Genomic DNA, 16,870 nt, shown 5'->3' with positions numbered 1-16,870 from the left:
GCATATATAAAACGTTTTAAACACCAATGGGCTGGTGGAATGCCAAAGAGGAACTTGACTTATTTGCTACTAGTTTTCAAAATGGTTGGCAGCCGAGATAGACTACAGAGCAATACATTTCCTGACTTTCATATTAAAGCAACTACACAGATAACAATCCTTTATGAAGAGGAAAATCATTTTTTTTAAAAAATCAAAGACGTTTCCCCCTCCTGTACAATGCTATTTTAAATTCTTTGCTCCTCGCATTTTCAAGATTTCTTGTCCCAAATTGTGGAAGAAAAGCTGTGATACTAAACAAAGGAAGTGGCTGGGAATATGGCCCAGTGGTAAAGTGCTCGCCTAGTATACCCGAAGCCCTGGGTTCGATTCCTCAGCACCACATATGTAGAAAAAAGCCGGAAGTGGCACTGTGGCTCAAGAGGTAGAGTGCTAGCCTAGAGCAAAAAGAAGCCAGGGACAGTGATCAGGCCCTGAGTCCACACCCCAGGACTGGCAACAAAAACAAAACAAACAAATAAAGTATAAATCTGTATTTTAAAAACAAAGTCAAAAGACCATACATAGTTATGCATCTCATGGGAGGAGACGCCTTCAGAGAGAGGTGTCTTTAAGCCATCTGGGCTGCAGGACCACCACCATATGCCCACATAAACTAAGACATTTACGGAGACTGTCATCCTGTGCCTGTGGTACATGATTGTGTTGTATTTTCATATTAAAAATATAGACAAGATTTCCAACCCCTCCAACTTTACCTTTGAGTGGCAGGCTTTATAAAAATGAAGCACACTCCCTTTTCTAAATCATCAGAATATTTAAATTTAAGTTTTACCAAAACAATTAGATGAGGCCAGGTTTTCCTATTTCTGCAGCTAGATGAGAATGCAAAATCACTGCGCACAGAGCTCATCCCCTGTGCCCTCGTTGTCCCCGCCCCCCCCCCCCAAGCCATTCCCTAGCTTGGTCTCTATGTCACAATCAGAACTCAGCCTCAGCTCTGGAATGGGCGCAGAGTTGAAGACTAACATTCCTGCCTCTCCCTGTGGGTCACGGGGCCCCACCTGGCATTGGCCCTCTCCATCTCACTAGCCTCACCTCCTGACTCCTTTCCTTCCCCCCAGCTACACAGGCCTCTGCTCTACTCTAGTAGCAAAACAACAAAACCAAAACAGTCTCTTAAAACAAAAGCTACCTATCTGTCCACACTTCAAGCTATTTCTTTTCCTGGCCCATGTTCCTGCATTCCTCCCCCCCCCCCCCCCCCGCTCTTCTCAGGGCTGCATCCTTTTTGAGGGTATAGTAGAGAGTGTAAGGGGTAGAACTCAAATGTCACTTCTCACAAACATTTGCTCTGACCCCTTGGAGCCAAAGTAGGCTTCCCTCTATCTAGTCACTGTCTAAAGCACTTAACTGTTGACTCATTATTTTCTTCCTTCCCCATAAAACGGACAGATGTTCCATGAGACTAGAGACCTTGCCTGTCCTGCTCATTACTGTACACAGCAGACATGTGACCAATACTTGTCAAATTAATGAACAGATGAGTAAGTGGACAGAGGCTTAACTATTCAACTGTGGAGAACTTAAAACAGCTTCCTTTTTTTTTTTTTTTTCAGTGCTGATGGTACCAGTTTCTTGGATGGAATACAGGGACCAGAGAATAGTACATGTGATTCATTTACAATACCCAGAAGAACACACTTAATTTTGTCAGAGAAGGGGGCTTGGGCAGATAGACACCAGAGGTGAGAAATCAGAACCATGCTGTTTCAAAGATAGGCAAATAACAGTTCTCCAGCCAGTAGGGTAGCATCCTACTTACAGTTACAGTAATATGCTACGTGGTAGGGCTTGGTTAGTTACAACAAATGTAAGAATTTGTTTTAAGTATGCCTAATCCCCAAACTCAAAACCTGAAATGCTCCAAATTTAAAATTCAGCATAAGTGGAAAATTATACACCTAACCTCATGTGGCAAGTCAGTCAAAAGACAAGGATACTAAAAATACTGTGCCAAATGTCTCTGTCTACCTACGTAAGATGAACTTTGTGTTTAGAACCGGGGCCTATCCCCAAGACACCACATTATGTGTATGTAGATACTCCAAAATCCAAAGCAATCCAGAATCCAATATGCTCCTAGTTGCAAGCATTTTGGAGAAGGAACCCTCAACCTGCCCTACTACTTCATCTTCATCTACAAGAAGACTAAGAACAAGATCAAAGAACTACAGAAGCCCGTATCTCTGCTAGAACCCCCCAATGCTGAGCACAGCACCACTCCTCACCACAAGTGACAGGCGTCATCCAATTCTGTCCACATTCACCCATGTGCTCACCACACAACTCTGGTTCATACAACCTCTACCTGTATCTTACCACAAGGGAGCGGAGGCCCAGACAAAGGATTTGCTCACACAAGTGAGGCAGAGCAGACTCAGGGCCACCCTGTTGACCACATCTGGCTTCTGGGCATTCTGCTGTCAGGGGTGAAGCATGTTTAACTTGATGCCTAAGGAGAAAGCTGTGCAGGTGCCCTCCTCTCATGAGTGACTGGCGCATATCATCCATTGTTTTAAAGCATCAACCATCTGGGCTGGGGATATAGCCTAGTGGCAAGAGTGCCTGCCTCAGATACACGAGGCCCTAGGTTCGATTCCCCAGCACCACATATACAGAAAACGGCCAGAAGCGGCGCAGTGGCTCAAGTGGCAGAGTGCTAGCCTTGAGCGGGAAGAAGCCAGGGACAGTGCTCAGGCCCTGAGTCCAAGGCCCAGGACTGGCCAAAAAAAAAAAAAGCATCAACCATCTAGCTTTCTGGCTTCAGGATTCAGCCTGAGAACATTTCCGGGTGTGGTATGCAGCCCTGGAGTATGTGAGGAAGAGCATCTTGCCTGCCTAAGGAAGGCAGAAACACACAGGGCTTCCTAGCTGTAAGGCTCCCAGTGTGTGGAAACTTCCTCGCAGCCTGAAAACAACTGCCCTCTCCTCCCCACTTCAACGCTTCATGCCTTCAAATAAAGATTTGTCCCAAGGAAGAAACATGCTTTGTTTTGAAGCAAAGGAAAACCATTGTGAAGCTTTGTTTGCACTGAAGATGGGCTGTCTTTGGTGAACAAAATACCACCTATACCAATGTGACACAGTCGTGTGTGTGCAGCGGGGGACAGAAGGGGCCCCAGCAGTCGTCACTGCGTGGAGAGTCAGCACTACGTAATTACTGCATGCAGTCTCCCTCACACTTCAGTGCCCTGGCCCGCACAAAGTGGCAGCAACATATATTTAACCAGCACCCTGAGAGCAGGGCTCACAGGACCCACCTCAGACGTACTCCTTCCCTGGCCCCACACCACTACTGTCAATTACAACTCAGACCCAACTTAGAAAAACACATGCAGAATAACGGGCAGTAGGATAATTCCAATGCTGTTACCTTCAAAGTTTTATAGTAGATTGCTCTGTTGATCTCCAGTGGAAACAAATTCTGCTCTTGTCCCGAGCAAGCCCAGTTCACATAGCGCAGCCAGTTTCCCTTCTCTGGATCCGTGGCATCGACGCACATCCACCCCAGGTTCGGGTAGTACACCTTGGCAATGGGAAATGAGCCTGGGTTAAAACAGGGCTCCACTGTCAAGTTCGGGAACAATTCGTTTTCATTACACACAAGTAACTCAAGCATTTCAGAAGAACAAAAGCAAGCAAGCAATAAAGAAAAATACAAGGCAAAAAGTGAAACCCAAAGCTGTAATTCTCATTGTTTTTCTATTGCTTATTTTTTCCTCTAACTGTAAGGCATTGTAGGCAATACACTTGCTCTCCAGATGGGTCCTGCTTTAGTAATAAATACGTCACCTGTACACCCAAGGACAAGTGACAACTCCATTCCCCTGGGTGAACTTAGGAAAATGGCAGCAGTGCCAATGACAGCAACCAAACCCCTGAGTTTTCTGGAATGTTCTGCCGGCCCATGCATGGCTGGATTGCTGGGCTACACAGTTCTGGCAAGTTGGACAAGAATCAAGCACACTTGGTGAACCAGCATCTGTACATGTTTCCATACAGAGCTCACTGATAATGCCCACTCCATCCCCGCACACCCATCGGGCTTGCGGTGCAAGGGGCCTTCTCTGTGCATTATGGTGTCTGGCAGAGAGAGCTCCTCCTCCAAGAGTCACCACGGACCCATCCCACAGCAGCTTCCCATGCTGGCCTCCCCGCTGTGCACAGCACTGACTAGTAAGCCTGCTCCTGGACACTCGTTCTGACTTCTCTGTACGGTGCCTCTGCTACCTCCACCCATGTTGGCCTGTAGTGAGCGAACAGCAGATAATCATGGTATGAATGAAAGGTATCACTGTCCATGACTGTGTGGCCCCAGCGAATGAGCACCTATCACATGAGAGGGACAGGCCTAAAGTGCTGTGCAGTTCATTTATTTAACAGTAAGCCCCCAGATGAATACTTGCACTGTTATATAATTATCCTTATGAGTTTATTTTTTTTTAAATGGGTCATTTACTATTCTAAAGAAAGGTTATCTGTGTTGTTAAAGATGCCTTTCTGCCCCACTATCACACTCTGCTCCTACAGGGACAGACACAGACAGATACACACGCACACATGGAAGACACAATAGCCCCCAAATGGCAGGTCATGAAGAGATAGTATCATAATGTAAAACTAGGCTAAACTTAACACAACCAAACAACAAATGTCACTTTTAGTTTAAATGTTTACAGGGTACTTTGTCATGTTTGCTGGCACAGTAAAGCATGCAGAGTAGAAGGATGGTCATGAAACACTGCCTGTCCACACAGCTCAGAGATACCCCAGTGGACTTCAGGGCCCCCCTTCCCACACACCCTGGCACAATGAGAGAGATCGGCAGGACAGCAGAGACCCACAAATGAAGAAGGCAGCCAGACTTTCCACATGCTCCAGCATCAGTGCAGGTTCTGCTGGAATTTCCTGGCTCCCAAGTCAGTAGAGACCTTTGCAAAAACTGAAGCGTTCTAGTTGACTGAGTTCTTTATGCACAGCTCATAGTGCTCCAAAGGGAACTAGGGGATCTTCTAAGTACACTAGTGTGCAAAAAGAAAAAAAAATCACCTGAACCTTTTATTTTTAAAACTAGGCATATAACTTACAAAGAAACATATAACTGAAACTGCATAAGAGAAGAAACTTAGCCAGGGGCTGGCGAGTCATGCTTATTATCCTAGCTACTCAGGAGGCTGAGATTTGAGTATCACAGTTCAAAGTCAGCATGGGCAGGAAAGCCTATGAGACTCTTATCTGCAATTAAACACCAAAAAAGCCAGAAATGGAGCTGTGGCTCAAGTGGTAGAGTACCAACTTTGAGCACAAAAGCTCAGGGACACTGCTCAAGCCCCAGGACTAGCACCAAAAACAAAACAAAACAACAACAACAAAAAAACAGAATAAACTTAATAATAAAAAATAGTTTCAAAAGTTGTTACCTAGTAAACTGAAAGCAGGTATTTAAGAAAAAGAATACTTTGGAAGCACTGTGTGAAAACAGATACTCTGCCCAAGTATTGATGATCAGAGAACACACTGGCAGGATTTTTCTTCTTTTTTCTGGTACAAGACCAGGACTCAAACTCTATACCTGCTGCCTTCACTGGCTAGTGATGTAACAACTAAGGCATGCCTCCAACTCAAGGATTTTTTTGTCAGGTGTGAGGCTTGAACTCAGAGCCTTTGCGCTGGTCCCTGAGCTTTTTTAGCTCAAGGCTAGTGCTCTATCTAGCACCTTGAGCCACAGCTCTACTTCTGGTTTTTAGGTGGTTAACTGGAGATAAGAGTCTCATGGCTTTTCTGGCTGAATTGGCTTTGAACCCTGATCCTCAGATCTCAGCCTCCTGAGTAGCTGTGATTATAGTTATGAACCTACAACACCCAGCCCCCCAGGAGTTTATTTTTTTATAAAATTTAGCAATATCTGAACTAAAGAAAATGTTCTATATGCACATTTAATCCAAAAATATACTCGGAAGAAGTTATTTTGAGATAACTGGACAACTGTACCCAGACATGTATACAAAGATGTTCATAGCCATGTGGTTTACTACTAACCACTCTCAAATCATGGAAAGATGGAATACAGTATGGCATTAATTTAGCATATTACAGCACGAGCATACAGCAGGATACCAAGACACACTAAAAAGTTGTACAAATGATTAACTAGATTATACAGAACCTTATTTTCTGTTAATTATTTCTACATTGTTTTTTAAACAAACATGCATTATTTCTATAATCAAAGGAGAATAAAAATGCTACATGAAACCCATTATTTTATAGTTAATAAAAATAAATATATGTAACATTTATAATGAATGCATATTTTAATATTTTTAAAAAGGTAAATAGATGTGCAAGTCTATTTACTGAAAAATATTCACAATAATTTGTCACTGAATAAAGTCATTAATGGATAGAATGGATTGTTTTGTCTGAAAATATGAAGACAAAAATAAAGAAAAGCCAAATAAATAAACAAATAAATATGTCAACAATGGTTTTTCCTCCCAAATAGGATAATTTATAAATATTATTTTTTTGGGGGGGGTGTCAGTCACAGGGCTTGAAACTTGGGACCTGGGAGCTGTCCCTGAGCTCTTTTGCTTAACGCTAGAGCTCTACCACTTTGAGCTATAGCACCATTCCAGCTTTCTGTTGGTTAATTGGAGACAAGAGTCTCACAGACTTTCCAGCCCACACTGGCTTTGAACCAGGATCCTCAGATCTCAGCCTCCTAAGTAGTTAACATTATATGTGTGACCCACCAGAGCCCAACTATAATTCCTATTTTCTCTTTTCTTTTTCTGAATCTCCTCTGTCCTTCACTGATTTTTCTTTCTTTCTTTTTTTTTTCTTTCTTGGTGTCAGTCCTAAAGCTTGAACTCAGAGCCTGAGTGCTGTTCCTTAGCCTCTTTGTGCTTAAGACTAGTTCTCTACTACTTGTGCCATAGTGCCACTTCTGGCTTTTTCTGAGTAGTTTAATGGAGATGAGAGTCTCAAGGAATTTTCTGCCTGGACTGGCTTTGAGCCACAATCCTCCCATCTTGGCCTCCTAAGCAGGAAGGCCTGGCACCCGATCCTTCACTGATTTAGGAGAATATGTACCACAAAGAAAGGTTTTGAGAAGAGTAAGCCAGACTTTTGGAAAGCAGGAACCTAAGGTCTTCTGAATGGTAAGTTATGCCCTCCTTTGTATCATTATCCTATACACTGATTTTCTAAATAATAAAAGAAAAAACAGGGCTAGGAATATGGTCTAGTAGTAGAGTGCTTGCCTCGTATACATGAAGCCCTGGGTTTGATTCCTCAGCACCACATATATACAAAATGCCAGAAGCGGCACTGTGGTTCAAGTGGTAACTATCCTTGAGCAAAAAGAAGCCGGGACAGTGCTCAGGCCCTGAGTTCAGGCCCCAGGACTGCCCCCCCCCCCCGCAAAAAAAAAGGAAGGAGAAAGATAGAAAGAAAGAAAAGGAAATAACAGTGAAGCATAGCTTTCTTGATTTTATTGAGCTTGATGTCATAATTAGGAACTTGAATAAAAGGTTCTGATATAATTCACCTCTTAGTTGGTCAAACCTTGGTTTCCAAGGACTTAATTTCACTGACCAACACACAGAACTTACTTTCAAGAGGTAACAAAATAACTTTGTTTAATATAACTATAAATTAAAACTGCCAGTCCTCATCAGCCAGGGTAGAGGAAAGACAGTGGAAAGCTAACTACTCTCGCTTCCTTTCAAGCAAAGAAGCCTCTCACCTAAGCTCTAACTCAAAACCTGCATGTGAGCAAGAAACACTCAGCTCACTTGACTCCAAAGAGAGATACTACATAAAATCAAAGATGGTTTTCCTGATAACTGGATTGTTTTCCAATCCATAAATCCATAATTCCTTTCAACAAAGCAGGGGTCCTACAAAGCACGCCCAACAAGTGAATTGAATTGACTGAAACTCCACACTTGGGAAAGAAGAACCAGCACCCGAGGATTCCCACCATGCCAGGCACCAGGTGTTCCATGTTTCTAGGTAGGCGCCCACCCAGAATACTGAAATCAAACCAAACCTATCCCTAATCCCCAGGTTATCAAAGCCCTCTCTGCCTCTGTCATTCAACAGAGACCAAGCGCTCTTTATCGAACTGTGATTTTCACATCACCCAATTTTCATTCCGCTTAACAGTCATTTTGAAATAGTTATAGAATACAGAATAATCTAAATTCAAAATTTAATACAAAGATGTGGGTGAGCCTAAGGCCCAACTCAACCTGAGAGTTGACAGTATAAGGAAGTATCTTCACTGTCTTAATTCCTGGGTGTGACTTCTGTCATAATTGATTGCCTACTGCAAACTGGGGTTAGTCTAGGATGTTTCTAGCCAAAAGAAAAAGAATCAAGTGATGGTGTCCTTGTGTAAAGTAAATGAGAGGTTGGTTTGTTGTTTTAATTTACAAAGTGAATGAGTATGCTCATACATAGAGCAACAAATAAATGAAAAGTAAGATCATACTTTTTTTTTTTTTTTTTTTGGCCAGTCCTGGGCCTTGGACTCAGGGCCTGAGCACTGTCCCTGGCTTCCTTTTGCTCAAGGCTAGCACTCTGCCACTTGAGCCACAGCACCACTTCTGGCCATTTTCTATGTATGTGGTGCTGGGGAATCGAACCCAGGGCTTCATGTATACAGGGCAAGCACTCTTGCCACTAGGCCATATTCCCAGCCCCCATACTTTGGTTTGTTCTTAGCAAATCTTTTTCTAAATGGCATGAAGTTATAATTTTCGATGTGTGTTTAAAGTGGAACATTTACTAAATTTTTAATTTGTTGCAAATAAATAAATGCAAAGAGACGCAAGGAACTACCAATTAAAAGAAAAGATTGCTTAAAAACTTTAAAAAGGTTATAAGTACTAAGTTTCATAAGGCTAGGGGGAAATACATAGTGTTGGTAGGCTGGAACACAACCATTCTGGAAAGTAGTTTGCAGAAGTTCCTAAAGATTAAATAACTTTCTGACTTACTTTAAATGACCTTTGGATTCACGTTTATATTTTTCTGTACTGCTCACATTATTTTGTAATGAACATATATCATATATTACCTTCAAGTGTTCAATACTTACTAGAATGTATACCCCCAAGAATGTGCCCTACATAAGCTATGAACTCTGGGTGACAGTGACGCATCAATGCAGGTTTCACACAGTGGTGGTGCCCTAGTCAAGAACAAGATGTGGATGGTAGGGAAGCTGTAGATGTGGACAGGGGCAAACAGAAAGGCTCTGGTTTAGGGGGTCCCAAAGCACAGCATTAGGGAAACTTAATCCATGCGACAACATTGAAGTGCAGGGCTAATGGTAGGAACTTAGGTCACGATGAAGGGATTAATGCAAAAGGGCTTGTCCTGGGCTGCTTTACCAAGCAGCTCCTTGATCTCAGACTCATCAGCCTGCAGTACTCTGGGCCGAGTATGTGTCTACAAACTGCTCTGTCAGTACTGTCATACTATAGCAACACAAAACATCACAACAGAAACCTTCAGGTCAATATCTACAAAACTAAGACTGTTTTTTAAAAATTATATTTTTAAAAGATGAAAATCATTCTTATTCCAACAACTTAACCCTTCTGTTCATTAGGAGCAATCTGAGCCCCAAAGAAGTGAATTGGAAAGGCTTTTATCAGAGGTGGTTGAAAATTCTGCTCAACCTAGGAGTGGACAAGAGAACCATGCTAACTCACAGTCTGTACCCCAACTCCATCACAGGCCCCCCACTGGGCCATCAAAGTAGCTCCTCTCTCCTCTGAGAACTCACCTGGCTTGTAAGTTCACTCTGTGTATACCCCACTGTTTCTGTTACTCTTTATTTAATAGAATATTCTCCATGGAAGCTTAGATGATTTAAGAAAAAGCTAGATGCTCAGCAATGTAACACTTTGTCTTAGAAGTTCCAGCAGAGGTAAAAAGATGTTGCCGTGGAAGACTCACTAGGCATAGAGTGCTTTTCTGGAAGCCCAGGATGAGGGTCTAATGACAAACTAATTATATAATCAGTAGTGTTCTGGTGAAAGACCAGGGCTGGGATAAATTAGGGGAACATACTAATTTTTACTTTGAGTTTCAATTTTGTTTTTATTGAGAAATATATATTTATACTTCCTACGTGTTACCATATAAATAAGTATAGATGTATGTATACCCATACATATGTCACCAATATCTATCTTCATTTTAACTGAATTTATAATAAAAGGCTTTCACTAACTTTTTTTTTTTTTGGTCAGTTGTGGGGCTTGAACTCTGGGCCTGGCTGCTGTCTCTGAGCTTTTCAGCACAAGGCTAGCGCTCTACACTTGAGCCATGGCGCCACTTCCAGTTTTCTGGTGGTTAAATGGAAATAAGAGTCTCACAGACCTTCCTGCCCAGGCTGGATTTGAACCTCAATTCTCAGATCTCAGGCTTGAGCCACTGGTGCCTGGCTACATTCACTTTTAAAATGCAAGGTCCCATATCAAACGTATGCATGTAGAAGGAGCTATGTGCCCTGCCTGCCTTCACCATGCCAACCCTTAACCCTGACCACGAACCCTCACAAGGACTTAGAACTGCAGTGTGTAATGTGAACTGTCTCAACAATGGGAGGTCACAAGTCTGTAGGTTCCAAATCACAAATATTCAACAAGCTCCTCTCCAGTGATACTCAATGAAACTTCCCTTACATGAGGCAGGAATAACCACTTATACAGTATGCCCAGCAAACTCAAATTGTTACATGTGGCAAGACAGGCAACAGGTAGTACCATCAACTTCCACTTAATGCAATGGCATTATACACAAAGAAGCTGAGTCGGCATGCTCTGGCTCCTTAGCATTACCCTGGCTATGGTGAGTACTAGCCTGGTTTGGCAGGTTTGCTTGTTTCCTTTGGGAAATGTCTGAAAGCAAAAATGTACTTTATTGTGGAGACACTTTTAATGATGCAAACATGTCTTTAGTAATCAAAGCATTTCTTGCCAGGGAAGTCTTTCTACAGTCACAGGGCTGTGACCTCAAAGTGGTGAAACAGCATGATGCAATGACTCATGGTAAGTCCTGTTTCCTAAGGCCCCTGGGTTCTCTGTCAGAACAGGTTCTCTGTTAGGTATGCCCTAAGTGCTTGTAAGAAATACTCCAGTAACAATGGGAGTTGCTGGGAGCAACAGTGAGATCAACCCAAGAACCCTGGGGCAGCCTTGAGGAAACAGCCCTGCCTCCAACCTCCCCATGCCGCAGATTCCTAAGCCAAGTGCCTAGATACTTCCTAGCCATATTTTCCTTCCAGGCTATTATAGGCCCACATGTGAGAGACAGATGTGAGAGCGTATCATCTCACAGTTGAATTTGTTTTAAAAGGGCTCACACCATGGAGGTCTTCTGAGACTACGGAGCTGCCCCAAGGCAGTGACCTGAACTCCATTCTACATGAGTGCAGGATCCAGTCAGTACCTTGGGAACAAATTTTACCTCCACAACTCTCCTGGTGAAATGTGTCCTAGTATCACCATTTTCTTTTTTCCAATTCAAGTACTTGCAGCCCTAAGATGACACAGCCTGCTCAAAGACACAAAACTAGACCCGAACCCAGGCAAGGGTGCAAATATTTGTAATGGCCCCAGTGCTAGGCAGGAGACAAGGATTTGGCTGGGCCTGTTTCCTGGCTGCTGCTCCTCTAAAAAGGATGTGCTGGCTACTGCCCTGCTCTCCCTTCCCAGGCTGATGGGAGAACACAAAAGACAAAGAAAAGCTTGTGTAAAATTAAAAGCTCTATAATGTGACCGACTCTGACTATCCCAGTGACATTCTGAAACAATGACTCCTCTGCAGCCATCTTGCAATGTCGTTTACGGTGACTGTATATCTAGTGTCACCTATAAAGTGATAGACCAAAACACAGGAAGTCCAGGCCTGAGGTGGACAAAGCAATATAAAAAATAGATTTGACATTTACTTTTGAGGAGAACAAAGCTACTTCAAAAATAAAAAACATATATAAATAGTCTGTATCCAGAAAAACACATTTGATGATTATTTTTACTTCAAACTATCACATCCTAAGAAAACAGAACAGTGATGTCTCAGTGGAGCTGGAGTTCGCCTTACCTCCCACATGTATACATTGTTCTTCACCTGAGATCTTTTCTTCTTTTCACCAACGAATGGCCCAAACTTCTTCCCTTTTAAAATTGGTTTAGTGGCCCAGACACCTAAAAAATAAAACCAATATTTTATGGTTTATTGTGGTTATTTTAAAGACTGAACGCATTCAAATCAATTCAGCTTCACAAAACAGTTAAAAATAAAACAAAATAATGTTAAATTAACTGTGATCAAGTTAAATCATATTAAACCAAATCCTTAAGGGGCTTTTGATTTCATTTGATTCTATACAGATAGCTTCTGTAAAGCATCTTCATTTTTTTATAACTGGATAAGAGTTTTATGATTTGCACATATCAAGCTAACACAAGATAATCACTTTTGCCCGAAGAACAACATGATCCTAAGTAAAGAAAAATATCAGACCGTGGTAATTCTGTCTATGGATTCAAGTCATTTCTACTTAACAATGTTTTTGTAGAGGACTCCTGACAACGTGGCAGCTGGGAGAACTTGTCTTCAGTTTCAAATAGCCAGAGTGCACACCTATCTCTATGCTCTATGCTATGCTTGTCAGGGAGCAAACCTACATGCAGAAGAAGTCATTAGAAAAGGGGCGGGGCCAGCCCAGAGCCACCAGCTGGGAGCCACAGGCTGGCATCCAGCAGTGTGCTCCCCAGGTGCCTTCATCTTTGGGCTTCAGGCTCCTTACCTTCAGGGTGGGAGGTAGAGGCAAAGCTCAGATATAAGCACTTCACTGTTTTCTACGCCTGCTTTGAACTAAATTTGTAATCAAGTAGTTGAGATATATATTCAAACTTTTTTTTTTAATTTTGTGGGAGAATGCCAGTTACGAGGTTTGAACTTAAGCCCTCATACTCTTGATTGGCTTTTTCACCCACAGCTAGTGCTCTACCACTTCTGGCTTTTTGCTGGATGATTGGAATCTCAAGAATTTGTCTGTCCTAGCTGGCTCCAGAGATTCTCAAATCTCAGACTCCTGAGTAGCTAGGATTATAGGTGTGAGCCACCAGTGTCTGGATAAAAATCAACTATTTTTGTTTGAATACTATAAATATGCCAATTACTCACTGACTAAACTTAGAATGAAAATTAGGAAACATACTAATTAAAACATGCACATGCAGAAATATATCTAAAAAGAAAAAAGAAACAGGATATAAACATATCTTTCAGGACTAAATTTTTATTTTTATATTCAACTCCCTTAACTTTCTATCCAATAACGAGGCTACAAAACATGAGTGATACTTGGTTGTACTGAACATGAAATCCCAGCCAAAAGCATTTGAATACACTAGTCATGTCGCTCATTCAAATACCTATTGAGGGTTCACACAGTTAATGACAGAGGCAGATGTAAAGACCACTACAAAATCATAAAATAAACATAATAACAACCATACTGAGTCACACTCTGTGGGAAGAGGCCCACAGAGATGAGGAGGGTGAATCGCCAAGAGTGGGGCTTGCGGTAGGAGTGGGGGATGTATTCCTACTTTCATCCTCTATGTCCACCCTGGATTTGTAAGGGGAAAACACATAAGCACCACACAGTGAAAGTCAAGGGCCGCACCTACTCCCACAGGAAGCTGAGCTGCCTGCTCTTCACTGCCCATCTCTCTGTGACCGAGTACTCACCAATCCGGGCCTTGTCCACAGCAGAGGGTAAAAGCCTTACTTCCTCCGGAAGTCCTCGCAACACATGCTCAGGTACCTCATCCAGGGTCTCAGTGGCTGCCGCAGGCTCAGTAGGATTCTGTAAACCAAGAGACAGAGGCTCATACCAAAAGAGCATCTAGTAGTGTTTCTGAGTCTTTCTTTCTGGTCCAATAAGCAAGTGTGTAAAACTGTAACTGAAACCTGAAGCAGGCAACCAGAGCAAAACTTGACATCAAGCATTCAGTAGTTCTACTGACGCTTGTTTATAGTATCCAGAGGAAACCACTTCAAGCCTGTCTATGTTGACCATAGACTACCACGTAGAACCATTTTTTAAATGCCTGAATCTTTAGCATGACATTGCTAACATTCTAACAGAATCTGGCAGCAAAAGGCGCCTTAAGTTTGCTTTTAAATCAAAGGCTAAAGGCAACATATCTGTACATTAAAAAAAAAATAAGAACCAACACTCCCCATTAAAACAAAACAAAACAAAAAAACTACTTTGGGCATATCTTGTAAAGGCTGTGCCAATCTGGACGCCAGTGGCTCATGCCTGTAATTCTAGCTACTTAGAAGGCTGAGATCTGAAGACTGAGATTCAAAGCCAGCCCAGGAAGACAAACCCAAGACTCTTTTCTACAATTACTCAGCAAAAAGCTGGAAGTGGAGGAGTAGTTCAACTGGTAGAGCACCAGTCATGAGCAAAAAAAAAAAAGCCAAGTGAAAGTTCAAGGGCAGACATTAGCAGGGCAGAGTACTCCACCAGGAACGCAGCCCCTGTGGCCCTTAATGTGAGCACAACCTTCCAGGATGCAGCAACTCACCACTGTGTATGGCAAAGTCACCCAGACACCCAAGCATCCACAGAAAACAGTTTTATACCATTACATGTCCGAGTTGAGGCTAGAATCCATCCTTCTTAGGAAGTAAGACTGCTACGAGGTATGAATGGAAGGCGGGGGGGGGGGGGGGGGAAGGGAGGGGGCGGCATGGTTGCTACTTTAAGAATAACTGTGATATCTATGGGAAATGCAGTGGCCATGCACTGTCACACACCCGAGAAAGGAGTGAGAGCTCATTGAATCTGACAGCCCATGACAGGCCAGGAACGTGATGGGTTTTGAAGTGTGAGTGCTCTGACCTCATGGCAAAGGTAAACTACGGACCAGCAAAGGAGCCAACATAGGCAAAAAGCAAACCCCAAGCTCAAAAGATTCCTTTCTCTCACAATGAAGCTCTTGTAGTTTTTAAAAATGTTGTGCCAAGAAAAAATTTTTATCCAAACTTGTAGCCTGCCAGCATTCCAATTTTTAAAATGTCATCAGTCGTCTGCTTAGAGAGAAATCAACTCAGAAGCTATACAGAAGGCAAGCTGGCTGGCTGGGGGTGGGGCTGGGCCATGGCAACTAGGTCACCTCATGGGCGGGGCCAAGCCACCTTCAGAAGCACAATTTGTTAGGTGCTGAGTTAGATCTCAGTCTCAACAAAATCCCCAACACACCTACCAAAATAGAGGAGCTTCAGACTGTCCCAGAAAATGGCTCTGCTACCTTCTAGCAGCTCAAGTACAGGTAACTTCAATATAGGCGTTTCTCACTTCTAAATAAGAGAGTCTCCATTTTTACACTTTTAATCTGTAAGTTGGGTTTTTGGAAATTTGAATAAGCTTTATTCCAAAGAGGGAAAAGGTATACAATTGGTAGCTGTAGCCTAGAGTACATAATGATTATTGCTTGACACTAACAACTATGCAATGTGAGTAGTTCTAAGTCCAAGAAGCACGGCCACTTAGAAGTCAGTTTCCTTCCCATTTCCCATCAGTAACACTGCTTCCCTAGCCCAATGCTTCTGGTCCAGCGATAAGCCTGGGGTGCAGGGTGCCCTTGGTAAACCAAGAGACAATACCCACATGCAGAAAAGGAAACTGAGGCTTACTGAGTACTCTAAGTGGCTCATGGTATGAATGTACAATCTGACCAGCTCTGTCCTACAACCCCAGACTTCCACGGAAATGTCAGCAGGAAAGGTAATTCCCCCAGGGGCAATGTAGGATGGGAGGACAAGACAGGAGACCGGGTACACAAGCATCTGATCTGCCAAACACCTGTGACTAGAAAGGATCAAAGCAGAGCATAGCAGAGTCAGTACTGGTTCAAATACACCCTGCAAGAGCTGCCGGGGGAGAAGAAAACCTCTCTGCTAAACTGGTTTGGTACTCTGTTTTGTGTAGAGTCTCACTATGTACCAAGGATGGCCTTGCTCTCTTGAGCCTATCACAGCCTCTAGGTGCTAGGATTATAGGCTTACATTACCACTCCTCGCCTCAACACATGGCCTTCAAAGTGCGCTCATTAAAGTGGGCTCGTTGCTGCCTACCTAAGTAAGCAGATATTGGTGGAGCCAGAACCTCCCCTCCTACCTGGCCCAGCTGCCAGAACCTGGCTCTGGCTGCAAACAACCTGGCACATCCTTAGAATAAGAATGTAGATGGCCTTCCCTCTGCCTTGCCTTTCCTCCCATCTGTCCAATTCGGTGTGCCTTCCCTGGGACTGCCTCCCTTCCACTTGTTACTCTAATGGGAGCTTACTTCTTAAGACCAGCAGTGGACTCAACCTGTCTGCTGTCACTTACACACCCAAATGTGTATGAAATGAACAGAGTAGCTGGAGCAAAGGAAGTGAGAAGCAGCCAGGGCTGAGGCAGGGGAGCTGAGCGGCGTACAGGGGCTGCTGCTCCTTCCAGAGGCTTTAAGTGCTGTCTGAAGGTTCTCCCACGGACTGCAGAGCCCAGCATGGCCTTAGAAGCCACAGCCTGGCCACTATACCAGTGTACAGCCCTGCAACCACTAGCACTCCATCTAGTGTGCCATATCATCAGTGAACTTAATTACCTGCTCATTACTAGTTGTTGATTTCCTTCACCTGAGCTTTCCCACTTCCTGCTGCAGCCAGCACAAAGTCTTTATCCTCTCTCTTCCCCAGTAAAGGCCACAGGCCTC

At 43.2% G+C, this 16,870-nt stretch overlaps 1 protein-coding gene across 5 annotated transcripts in view; it reads right to left on the bottom strand.

Annotated features, from left to right (window-relative positions):
* Positions 1 to 16,870, bottom strand: part of Prdm2 (PR/SET domain 2) — a 93,970-nt gene that overhangs the window by 53,587 nt on the left and 23,513 nt on the right. For 3 of the 5 annotated variants that reach the window (XM_048350274.1, XM_048350276.1, XM_048350273.1), the window contains 3 exons: positions 13,849 to 13,966; positions 12,190 to 12,293; positions 3,437 to 3,589 (listed from right to left, as the gene is read on the bottom strand). In XM_048350274.1, coding sequence (XP_048206231.1) covers positions 3,437 to 3,589; positions 12,190 to 12,293; positions 13,849 to 13,966 — 375 coding nt within the window. Of the gene's footprint in view, positions 1 to 3,436; positions 3,590 to 12,189; positions 12,294 to 13,848; positions 14,354 to 16,870 lie in introns of those variants that run through there. The other 2 variants (XM_048350272.1, XM_048350275.1) reach the window with 1 other exon arrangement.

This window comes from Perognathus longimembris, chromosome 7 (assembly GCF_023159225.1).
Source record: "Perognathus longimembris pacificus isolate PPM17 chromosome 7, ASM2315922v1, whole genome shotgun sequence".
Taxonomy (NCBI): domain Eukaryota; kingdom Metazoa; phylum Chordata; class Mammalia; order Rodentia; family Heteromyidae; genus Perognathus; species Perognathus longimembris.
This window is presented reverse-complemented; position numbering and strand designations above follow the sequence as displayed.